This window comes from Cryptomeria japonica, chromosome 3 (assembly GCF_030272615.1).
Source record: "Cryptomeria japonica chromosome 3, Sugi_1.0, whole genome shotgun sequence".
Taxonomy (NCBI): domain Eukaryota; kingdom Viridiplantae; phylum Streptophyta; class Pinopsida; order Cupressales; family Cupressaceae; genus Cryptomeria; species Cryptomeria japonica.
In genome coordinates, this window is record NC_081407.1 from 921051684 (window position 1) to 921064440 (window position 12757).

At 37.3% G+C, this 12757-nt stretch overlaps 1 protein-coding gene across 7 annotated transcripts in view; it reads left to right on the top strand.

Moving 5' to 3' along the window:
* LOC131040228 (serine/arginine-rich-splicing factor SR34) overlaps nt 1-12757 on the top strand; it is a 95759-nt gene that overhangs the window by 26382 nt on the left and 56620 nt on the right. For all 7 annotated transcript variants that reach the window (XM_057973143.2, XM_057973148.2, XM_057973113.2 and 4 more), the window contains exons 4-8: nt 5489-5554; nt 5814-5888; nt 5995-6106; nt 6220-6266; nt 6350-6407. In XM_057973143.2, the coding sequence (XP_057829126.1) occupies nt 5489-5554; nt 5814-5888; nt 5995-6106; nt 6220-6266; nt 6350-6407 (358 nt within the window). The remainder of the gene's footprint in view (nt 1-5488; nt 5555-5813; nt 5889-5994; nt 6107-6219; nt 6267-6349; nt 6408-12757) is intronic.

Below are 12757 nucleotides of genomic sequence, written 5' to 3' on the forward strand. Positions count from 1 at the left end.
ACTCAACAAAACAAAAGAAAAGAAAGATAATTTGGAAGCAGAAAATATGAGATTGAAGGAGTTCATACAACGGTTGACGAAATCGGTGAGACAAGAAGATGAAACATTTGTCCCACCTATTTCCATCCCGTAGGAGTCATTTGAGAGCCTTGAGGCCATGAGAAATACAAATCAAGAAATGAGGATGAAATGCAACCCCCCCCCCCCCCGTTTTTTTTTTTTTAACACAACAATATTCACCTGTTAAGGTTAGGATAATCAAAAACTTGCACTAAAAGGAAATTCTGAAAGTAAAGCAATCACTCAACCACTTGTTCAGTGGGAGGATTGAATTAAGCAAATGACAATCACTCAACCACTTTTTAGCAGGAGGACTAGGAATAACAAAACTATCACTAAACCACTTATTCAGCGGGAGGACAAGAGTACAATATAAAATAGAGATGGGCGGCGTTGCTAGCCTCTATAACCAAACTATCACTCAACCACTTATTTAGCGGGAGGATTAGAGTACAATATGAAATAGAGATAGGTGGCGAAGCCAGCTTCTTCCACTTATTCAATGGGCATTAAGGAACAATTCATAATGAAGTTGCTGTTAGTACTACTAATCAGCATTACAATAAGTAACATGAATTGCAAATCAAGAGGTATTGCTATCGAACAACTACAAATGATGCCCAATGTTATTCCCAAGTTTCAAGAGACTCTCCACCAAAGAAACAACTCCCCCAAACTCCAAACACTAAATCTGATATACTTAACCGACAAACTGAAAATATAGACTAGCAACATAAAAACTCACTAAAATGCTCATAACTCCTCCAAAACTCGATGGATAGGCTTGAAATCAAATGCTGAAGAAGGCTAGAGAGGAGATGCCAAAACCCAAACCCCTAACAAGCACCAAATCTCACCTAACATATATTGCACGCTTCCCAATGCATCCACATGCATGGTACAGCCTGGGAGGGAAGGCAACCTTCACTATAAAATTCAAATCTGCATTAAAACCTCTGAAAATTTGCAAAAAGGATTGTCTAGGCCAAAGGAAAACATAGAGAGAATACCTAGAAGCAACAAAAACCCTCTCGAAGACTTGTGATTGAATTTCACTTTCAGCTCCACGATAACCAGCAACCTGGAAGCTCACAAACACCCCAAAATTTCAGAAAACTAAAAAAGCCTCACTAAAATCCATCTCAATATAGCTTAATCTATTCCTTTGGAAGAGAAATAGTCTCTCCAATCAGCTAGGTGCTATCTCTCAAGCACGAAATTGACACAAGCTAGGAAGCTCTCAACTTCAAAGCACAAGCCTGACACAAATTCGGCAGCACTTTGTTACATAATATTTATGGATAGCAAAACAGGAGCCCAACAGTCTTATTTATAACCTTGGTGCCTCCAAATTCAAATTCACATTCCCACCAAATGGATGCCAAATCCAAATCCAAGATCATTTTACATTAATTTGAAATTTGCATTTCATTTCCCCTCCTTTCCAAGTCGACCTTCAAATAGAAGCAAATACACTTTATAAAAATGACAATAAAATAACAATATGGCGTCCAAGGTAGATAAGTGAAATATATATTATAAAATTAACTTATTTCCTATAAGGCGTCCATCTTGCCTTATTAATATTTCACTTTATAAAATATCTTTACTCAACAATAAATCGCCCAACCTTATTACATAAAATGATACTTTATCTCCTCAAGCCATCCCCTTAAGTCATAACCAGAAATACATAAGTCATACACCTAAGCCAAGGGGGCATTAAAATATTAAAAATACTTTTCCCATGTGCTGAGCAACTGCCGTAGTGAATTGAAGGCCAAAAGTATTGAAAAACTGCATCGCCTAAAATAGCCTTTGAACTGGACCATTGAAATCTGCCAAAAATAGCACTGCCAAAAATAGCCTCTGAACTGGACCACTGAAACTTGCCAAAAATAGCATTGCCAAAAATAGCACTTACTAAAAACAGCATACTGCTAAAAATAGTAAGTGTGTCCAAATGCATTTTAACCACATTCTGAGTAGCCGTCGCAACTTACTAAAAATAGTAAGTGCGGAAAAGTCTTCGGATCTAGTTGTATGTCACACCATCGCGAAGCTCTTTGAAAATCTAGAATAACCTAGAGAAATGAGCTGTCCTCGCCCCCACTTACTAAAAATAGTAAGTAAACCAAACCCCACTGATTGCTACGCATGTACCATCATCGCGAAGCTTTCTGAAAACCTAGAAGGAATCCATAATCAAAACTGTAAAACTCCAACATGCAAGTCGCCAAAATTACCAAATCATCCTCCTAGATCATAGGAAACCCTAATTCTGCCTCGAACTGACCAACGGGTCTCGGGATTGGCCAATAGTCCCCAAAATAAACTAGAGCAGAAAAGGGGACATTACAGAGGAAGTGGATAGAAAACATCTCAAGGCAAGTGAAAGAGTTTCTACAAGGATTTGTGCAAATATATGATGAGATAGTATTGTTCAGAGGAGGAATCCAAAGTTTGGAAAATCGGTGGGAGGAATTTCTAATGGCAGAAGACATTATGATTCCTCGTATCCGGGTATTGAAGGGGATTCCTATGCAGACATTGATACAAGAAGGTGTAATTGAGGAAGGAAATATCTATGATTTCCATGGTTGGTATAGTTCCTTAATGATGACAAAGGCAACACTTGATAGAGTGAAAGAAGAATGTGAAACGATAGAAGGATCCATCAAAGGGATTCGATCAAAGATCCTTGCATCTTTAGAGGAACTATTAGGTCAAGAAATGAGTGAAGATGATGGTTTGGATTTAGAAGAATTGAAAGAGAAGGTGAAGGCCTCCTACTTTCGGGGGTTGAGTCTATCCAGGAAAGCCAGTTGAATGAAATCCTTTCATTCATGATCTTCACAAATCATCTTCAAAGATGACAAGCGAAAAGGGAGAAGACTTTCGAAGCATGCGTCGATGAGTTGTATGTGATAGAATTGCAAATTGATGCCTTGCCAAGTGTCACCACGGATGAGCTTGAATTGATCATGATATGGAACCAGGGAAAGAGATAAGGGAAACCAGATTCTAGAAGATAGTTTGTTAGATGATTAGGTGTCATCTAATTTTCTCATTGGCTCTTGCTCCTCGTGGTTTGTGATGAGGATAATATTCCATTTTCATTGCATAGTATTTAATGATTTTCCTGTAAACCCTAATTAGGGCTTAGGTGGTTTGATCTTGGCCATTGATTTTGGGATCAATCGTGGCCTTTTATTTGTAATAAGAGCTCTATATAAGCTAGCTCATTTCATTTTTACCTCATAAGAGACTTTGGATAATTGTTGCTATAGCGCTGCCGGATTAATATAAGACATTGAAGCTCGGTGATTCTATACGCTATCTTGGAGTATTTGCATGGTTTTCTATCTTCTCAAGTCAATTTAGATTTGCTAAGGTTACTTTAATTAAATGGAAAGTCGTTGTGCATGATCTATTGTGAAACTCTTATGTTCATACCATTTATAATTTGTTGATTATAAGTTGTAGTGCATGGTTAGTCCGAACTTTCAAAATGAGCTTAACTTCGATTGCTTCTCACTCATTGACATGCGTGCCTTTTATGGTATTGATGATTGTTAGTAGTAATTTGAATATCATTAGCTATTCTTAGAAGATCACACCAGCTTTGCCTGGTTGTTCATTTGCATGGCGATACAAAGTATGGTTGAGTTTCACTAAATCGTCCATTCTCTTGCATTCTAGGATTAGATTAGGATTCCTCTCAAACTCTATTCCTTTTTCACTTTTTTTTTTTCATAAGTCATTAGTAGTAGTAAGCAAAGAGCATTGCTGAAAATCAGACTTATAGGACATTTCCTTGCTTCTGAGTGATCGTCTCCTAGAACCATTACATAAGCCCCCTTGGATTACCAGCAATCACATCAACCATTGAGACTATCCACACGTCAAGACCTGACATTATAAACCTTGGAATCATCTCAAGTGATCATTCAACTCAGCATTTGGGAAGATTTTGTTCAAGAGAAGATAGAGTATTCAATACTTTATTCTGTGTTTGAAGTGTCACAAAACACACATCAACAGGCTCTACCCCTTGAGTCCTCCCTGTATCCTGATTGGGAACATGCCAGGGGTGCTACCCCCTTGATCCGCTGGGGGTGTTGCTTGAGATCCCCACGAGGGGCACAAACCCCTACGAATCTATAAGTCTAAACAAGTAATAGACCAATGATTAATCATAATCACAAAGTCTACCAAATGCATATCTCTTTGTAGATTTTTGCATCTTCATAGTCAAAGTCACAATCATGGATGATCTTGTTTCATACATTGGATGATTTGTTTAGTATCAAGGTTTGCAACAAACAAAGTTGGCATGCTATAGCCATTATATTGTTGAATATGAGTCAAGTCTTAGTCAGCAAGAAATATTAATTTCATAATGCAAATGCCAAAAGATCAAAATGTACCAATCATGCTCTTCACAAACAATTGATAGAACAATCCCATATATTAGCACCCCAGTTGAGGCAAACTGGAACATAACCTGTTATTTTTTCACTTAACCATTCCTCTTTGTTAATTAGTTTGATGATATAACATGCAGTCTTCAAGAAAACTTCAATAATAAATCTCACTTGAATACACACTTCAGTCAATCATGTCTTATATTAACTCATGCTCATATATATTTAAATAAAGAACATCATAATTCACATGCAATTACCCATGCTTAGAAAGGTTCTATATTATATAATGTCTGTGATGAATGCTTGGTCAATGTGGTCATATGAATATTTGAAATCTCGTTATATTTAAATTTTTTTTCCTATTTTTTAAAAGCTGCCCCCTAAAAATCACCAAAAAAAATTCCCATACCAGAAACACGACTCATCCCCTGTCTTGGAAACTTGAGGGAACATAGAGTATTTATAATTATATACATATAACTTGTGATCTTACTTCATCTTTATTGCAAAATATCCTATGGATGATCCCTAAAGTATTTATAGTTTTCTTTAATGATCTATTTGCTTCTTTTCTTTTGTTCTTTTCGAGGAAGTGGTTATAGTATCCTGTGAAAATGTCAATCAAATATATACTGTGGCTTATTTGCTAATATGAAGAATTTCTGTAGCCGCCATTTCTTCTCTATATGTCAATTTTTAGTATTTGCTTGAGGGTTGGTCTGTCCTTGGAGATTATATTTAGCAACATTATCAGAGTTGAATGGCCGTTCATATATTATATTTTATGTGACAAGCATAAATAGTTTTGCTTGAAAGAAGAGCTTTATTTTTTAAACTGTAGCATATCTTGTCTAAATATAGTTTTCAATTAAAATTTTGCATATAAAGTAAGATATGAAATGCATCATAATGGTCCTGTTGTGTATATAAATTCATTGTATTTGGTATATTCATTGCTTGGTCTTCTCATTGTAATTCTTGATGACTTCCTTGAGCAGTATGGACCAATTGTTAAGATTGATCTTAAGTTTCCTCCACGTCCTCCTGGCTATTGTTTCATTGAGGTATGCTATTTGACTTCAAATTTAATCTTTTGTGTTCTATGGATTCTAGGCTGTATAGCAAGAAATGTTATTGTGATATGCCAACGGTTGGCATAAAATTGTGGTTTTGATACCAGGTCATGATGATGTTTTAAAAATATCTTCTTCCTTCCTCTACGCTGTCAAAATGTTTCAATATGTTATTTTTTATATTGTTATTTTTATAATGTAATGTTTGCAAAGTACATTTTCTATTGTAATCTATTTGTCATTCTTGCAGTTTGAGGATGCTCATGATGCAGAAGATGCAATTCGAGGTCGTGATGGCTATGATGTTGATGGTCATCGTCTGCGGGTGAGAGAAGATTCCTGTTCTATTGACAAAGTTTTTCTAGGTAGTAATTTACATAGAGACCTTTTTGAGGGAGCCAATATTTTATGTATTTTACTCTTTTATGCAGGTTGAGCTTGCTCATGGTGGGAGAGGATCAGCATCTACAGATCGGTATAATAGCTTTAGTAGTGGAGGTGGCAGACGTGATGGCGGACTACCAAGGCATTCTGACTATCGAGGTATGCTCCAAAATTTGGATCAAACTAATTTCTTTCTATTTGGAGGTTTGATATTGCATCATCAGATTAGTCTCAATTCTTTTCTGAAGCCTTGCCTTTGTTGTCTAATCCAGTTATTATCACTGGGTTACCTACCTCAGCATCATGGCAGGACCTAAAAGTGAGTTATGAATAGTAAATAGTCATATTTATTAAGATAACAGGAGTAGATTTATTCAATTTTTAGTCCACCGTGATTTTCAGGATCACATGCGAAGAGCTGGTGACGTTAGTTTTGCCCAAGTGTTCCGTGATGGCAAAGGTGAGTTTTATGTTCTTTAAACTGTTAAAAGTAAAGGACCATGGTGGGATTACAGTTTAAGTAAGTTATAAGCATGTAATGAAGCTTTTGTTGTCTATATTTCCTGTATGCCAGAGTTGATCATGTTAAATAGGGAGCATGCTCTTATTGGGATGGGAAATAGAAACAGGAAGACATCTGAGGGACTTTTGAAACTGTCAGAGAATAGTAGGGGACAAGATTCTTATCCGTCTGTAAACAGGGTGGTGATGCCACTCAATGCTCATTAGCAGTGGATTCTACTTCAGTAGCACTGCAAGAAACAAAGCTGCATTCTCACCTTCAATTGACACAATCTACAATTAAACATGTTCACTGCCGTTGCATGTGTGACAGGAAAATTAAGAAACAAGAGTACAATCATGCAACGAATCAAACACACAACTGAACACAAGTCTTATGCTTGGAGAAACCCTATCTAGGGAAGAAAAGAATTCCAGAAGATTGAGCCATATCTCCTCATGCCACTAAGTTCCATTTCAATATAAGTGATTAGAAAGCCTCTAGGGTGTATATGAAGCTTTCAGCCTTTTACAATGAAACAACATGCTCAAAACTACCTGCACAAGCCCCTTCACAACAAAACCCCTACTCCAATGCCCACAAGAGTTGTAAAATGGACAAAATGAAGGCTAAAAACATGAGGACCAACCTTTCCAACTATGTTTACAATAAACATTTACCTTTCCTATAACCTCCCACACACCAAAAATGGAAGATAAAATGTCGAAAAGGTGATATAAAGTGTCAGAAGTCTTGACATTGCATATATTACGTCAACTATGACAAATTTACTGCTTTGACTGGGGGTTGATATTATTTTTGCTGCCTATGGAAACCAGCAGTTTTGCTAAAATTGGTTGTCCACTTCATTTGAACGCCTGCACTCCTGTTTCAAGGCATTCTTGAGATGCTTTGGATCATCCCAAACATGACATTGACAAAATCACAGGCTTCTTGGTGATAAAAACCACTGAACTTGTGTCTCTATGGATTTAAAACATCTCCTTGACTGAAAGTGGCAACATGATCCCAATGGCTTAAATTTTCAGATCAGTTTGCCACTTGCTATATACAGAGGATGCTGGGACATCCCTTAATTTCCAAGGAAGGTTAAGCCGTATTCATAGTAAATGTCCGTATTCATAGTAAATGTCAATAAGATACAAGAAAGTTGAATCTAACCTTAACATTCCCTCATTAAAATACTTTAAGGCTTCAAATATGGAAAAGTCAAAACTTACTACCATTTTTGAGAAACTTTGAAGGGTAAAATATCAGGAAAAAGAAAAAAGAGTAAAGGAAAAATAGAAAAATAAGCAAATTGACTTTGGATGACATGAAAAATTATGAGCATGCCAAAGTTATTGTGAGTGATATAAAATTATTTTCTTTGGGTATATTCTCTAGTATTTGCTTTCTTTTTCTTTACTTTGGCTCTAATATCAACTAGTAGACTAATTAAAAATGAGTAGTTATAGTTTGAGTGGGGAAGGAGAATAGGGAAATGAAATTTAAGAATCCTTTCTCAAACCTAAAACTTGAAGGTCATGGTTGATTTAGAAAAGCCATATTCATAAATTTGGACCAAGTTCACTTAAAACAATGCCAAAAGTAGTGGTGCAGGTAGGGGGATGGACATTTATTTCTAAAATGATCAATTTTAGGGAGCTAATGTGGGGTAAAGCAGTATGTACTTACCATCACCGGCAGAAGGGTTGAGGCATGCAAATATACGGGCCTTCAAGAGGAGGCTGGATTATTTGGGTTTCAAGCTGAGATACCGGTTCTTGGGGAAAAAGGATGGGTCTAGGTCCAGGTTCTTGCTTGGTCCTAGTCCGAGCCTGTTTCTCCTTGGGTTCCATTGGGTCCTGCCCAGGTGGCGGCCGGGTTCTCCGTGGGTCCTGTTGGTGTCTGTTTTATCATCTTCCAAACATTAGAATAAAGTACCCAAAAGATAATTTATCCTCTTGAAAAACCAACGCGTATGGTAAGATTGCTAGAAGATCATATGGCGATTCCAAGGTTTCTTTAGTCAGGTCTTGACATGTGGATAAGCTCAATGGGCGTTGTGATTTGCTGGTAATACACAAAGGGACTTACGCTTGGATTGTTCAATTCACAATGAAGGTTTAGACAATGAAGCTCTATCAATTGGGACTTGGATCATGAAAAACTTAAAAGGAGATAAGGGTTTAGAAGTTCTAATCTATTCCTAAGAATTCCAGAGACGATATTGGTTTGGTGACCTCAGTAAACCACACTTTGCTTCACCTCATTCACGACAACTACACAAAATGGGTGCAATCTTCAAAGGACGTGCTTATGATTTGGAAGTTAAACATGCACAGAGGAAAGCTCAGACTAACTTTGCACAGTGAATGAAAATCATCCATTCTCCAAAAGTATGAGCGGAGATACACCATAAACCAATACTTATCAGATCTTTCATTCATTTAACATACATGAAATAAATTCTAACTAATGTGTTGAGGAAACCGAAAACCTTGCTAATCATTCAAACAAAAAAGATTACAAGGCCTTAAGAGAAAGCACACAAGTAATGTATTATTTAGAAATGACCTTCATGCAACAATATTTCAAATAACCTCACCACCCTCTCCAAATGAGAGAGGCAACCTTATATAGGCATACACAAGTTTTGAACGGTCGAGATTGAACAGTGATCAAGGGCCCAAATATGAACCAACAATAAAAATAGAAGGTTGTTGCATTGTGAAGTGTGCCCTCTAGAAGCTTTTGTGGATAAGTCAGGTTCATTGAACCTGGACATGTTGACCTGGAAAAATCTGATTGGTTGGAAGATGACGAGGCGCCACCTCAGCGTGTTGGATGTCTCCCCTGAATTCTCCAATTTGTGCGAAGAAATCTGATTGGATGGAAATTTGTTTCTTCTTGTCACCATCTAATTCTGATTGGGAGCTTGTCTCTAATTCTCTAGGAGATGAAATCCTTCAAGAATTCGGAAATTTATTTAACTTTTCCATATCTTCACCAAGTTTGAGGATCTTTCTTTCTTGATATCTTGAAATTCTTTCAAGTGCCTTGAATTTGGAGAATTTTTCTATGAAATAGTTTTCCCATACTTAGCCAAATTTTGGCCATCTTTATGCTTGGACGAAACTTGCTTGTGGACTTGTCTTCAATTCTGAATTTTGCCTGAAACTCCATTCGTGTTTTCTGCGATGATACCGCCTTCAGCTGCCAATTTATGTTGCACGGGAGGAGGGTAAAAAGCTCCAGATAACTCCTCACAAATATGAATTGATGTGATCTAAAAGTTCAGCTTTTCAGACATTCTTCGCGTTCAGCCATCATCCAAACCTGCAAAACCAAAAGAAAATTAAGTTAAGGTTCTATATTTGAGTGTAAATTTTGAAGGTTTGATGGCAGAGTGTGCTCTGATTTTCCAATTCCTCAAAACTGAGAGTTTTTGACAAGTTGTAATCACTTAGAAATTTGGAAATTCTTAGAGAACTCAATCTAATTTGAAGGTTTGGGAGTGAAATTTATCTTTGATTAATCTAAAAATGAATAACTTAGTCTCAAAATCTGTGAAAATCAGATTAAGTCCCTGAAAATCTCCTCCAAAATCTTGAAAAGTGGATTGAAAACCACCGAAGATGCCTTGAACTCTTGATCAGAAGGTAAGGAAACAAACTAGAATATCCCTGTCACCTTCAGAATCTCAAAAAAATATGTGAATTTGCTCTTCAAAACAGTTAAGAATCTCCTTCAATCTCTCTCAAAAACCCTTTTAACCTGCACAAAACCTCTTAGAAACTCTCTCCTTTTGCCATCCAAAACTCGAACTTCATGTGAGAAAATGAAAGAATGAAGTGTATTTGTGTTGAAGTTCGAATTCTCAATAAGAAACTCAGAAATCTCTCTAAAATTTGTTTCTAATTCATCTTCAGTCTTTCAAATCTGCAAGGAATGTTTCTAATTCAGTCTTTAGTTGACTTGTCACCACGATCAAGTTCGAAATCTTCATCTTGTCTTTCCAATGCAACTTTCTAAATTGATTTTCAGTTCACAATTCGAACCAAATCTGCAATATTCTTCTTTGAAAAAAACCTTCTAATTTGGTCTCAGTTCAAACTTCATCATCAAATCTTGCTGACATCACTTGAGAATATTCCTTTCTCTCCAAACTTAGCATGTATCTCTCTTGGGCGGACTTAACTTGTTTCCAATTGCAATCGAAGCTAGGGCGGACTTTGCACAACTTGTGCACCATCATTCATATGTTGTAGGGCGGACTTCATCACATTTAGGAACTGCTGGTTGCAAGGTAGGGTGGAATTTGTTCATCTTGGGAACCTAGGAGGGCGGACTTGAACATCTTCATGCTCTTCAATCATTTCCTTGCACCATTCACAAGTTATTTCCTAGATTCTTGGGCAGACTTTGCCAAAGTTGTGCACCTTTCACATTAGTCAAGGGCGGACTTCATCATCTTTATGGCTCATTGCTTGAGGGCGGATTTTGTCATCTGCAGCAGAGCGGACTTGGTGGCACTTAGTAACTTCAAGTTGCAAGGTAGGGCGTACTTTGATGATGTGCTGCACCATTACTCTTTTCTTGGTGGACTTCCTTAACTTCATGCACCTTCTTCATGGGTGGAGTTCAATAGATTCATGCACCATCACCTTGCAGATTGGGCAGACTTAGAAAGACTTAGGCACTAAAATTCATGTCTTTGGGCGGACTTTGCTGAGTTCATGCCCCTTGACTTAGCCATATTTCTTCATCCTCAAGGTAAACTTCACTTTGATTCTTTTCTCAACACCTCCAAGGCAGACTTTACTTGTTTCATGTACCTTTTAATCACTTCCCTAAGGTGGACTTCACCAACTTTGTGAACCATCTTACTTTCATGACTTCCAAGGCGGACTTGCTCTGACTTAGGAACCATCTTCATGTCCTTGGGCGGACTTTGTGAAGGTTATGCACCAATCTCATGGCAGACTTTGCCAACTTCAGGAACCAAGACAAGGGCGGACTTCATGAACTTCATTACCCATTGCTCCATTTTCAAGGCGGATTTCACCAAAATCAGGAACCAAGGAGGGCGGACTTTGTGAATTTTAGGAACCACATGATCAAAACTTGAAATTTCCATAACTTGTGCAATTTTTGCCGGATCGCCTTGAAGTTTGAAAACTATGCCTCAATCATTCATTGAATTCCTCGGGATTCCTAAAATTTAGGAGATTGGCTTTTTGAGTCAAAACTTGGATTTTAGGAGGAATTTGTCGATCATTTCAGTGTATTTTAGTGCAAACCCTAGATCTATTTTCTGAAAATAGAAAAAGCAAGGTTCCCTAAAAAATAGGAAAAACTTTCTAAAAATAGCCATTTCGGGGATCGTGCTCAAAATGCCAAAAACAAAACTTCCTAAAAAATAGGAAAAAGAAAAACTTTCCAAAAATAGAAAGTTGTTTAAATTAGCTCAAATCAATTGTGATCTTCGTCCTTGGGCCTTTCTAGGCACTTTGACAGTGTCTAGACTCTATTCTAACCACGGTTTGCACATACTAACTCATAATGTTCAAAACTCAGGTCGTTCAAGACTGACAAACTTGGCAATACTGACGTAGGAAGGTCACAAGGCTCTAACAAAAACCCTAGAAAGCAAGAAAAAGGGAGGGTCCCCATTATCAATGGGGCGATGTGTGAAAAGGTCACAGTAGGTCCTACGTGGCAGGACACACAGAGAACCCGACCACCTGGGTAGGATCCGGGTGGAACCTAGGGAGATCCCATGCGGACCTGGGAGAACCAAGGCTCGTGGGCTCCCAAAAACGGGGCCCATGGGTCATAACATTCAAAAAAAAATTTAAAAAACAACTACGTATCATTTATCTGTTATCATTTATGTATCATTGTATGGGAAAGTTACATTGTATGTTTGAACATATGTAATTTTGATGTTTGAACATGTATATAATAAATGACGTATATATATATATATGTGTGTGTGTGTGTACGGACGTACCTGTACCCAAGATTTTTTTTTCCTCGAATCAGTGAATCCGTACCCGAATCCATATCCATATCCGTACCTGAATCGGTAACTTAGGTTTCAAGCAATAACAAGTATACACAAACTTTTTAATCAAACCATTAAACTTTTCTTGCACTGTTCTACCAAGTGTAATACGACAACTTCAAGCTGGGGTTGGATAGTATTGTAGGCATATTAAAGGGATTTCTAATACTATTTCTAGATATCCAAAAATGTTCAAACTTAAAAGACAATTATGGTAAGTTTTATCACTCAACGT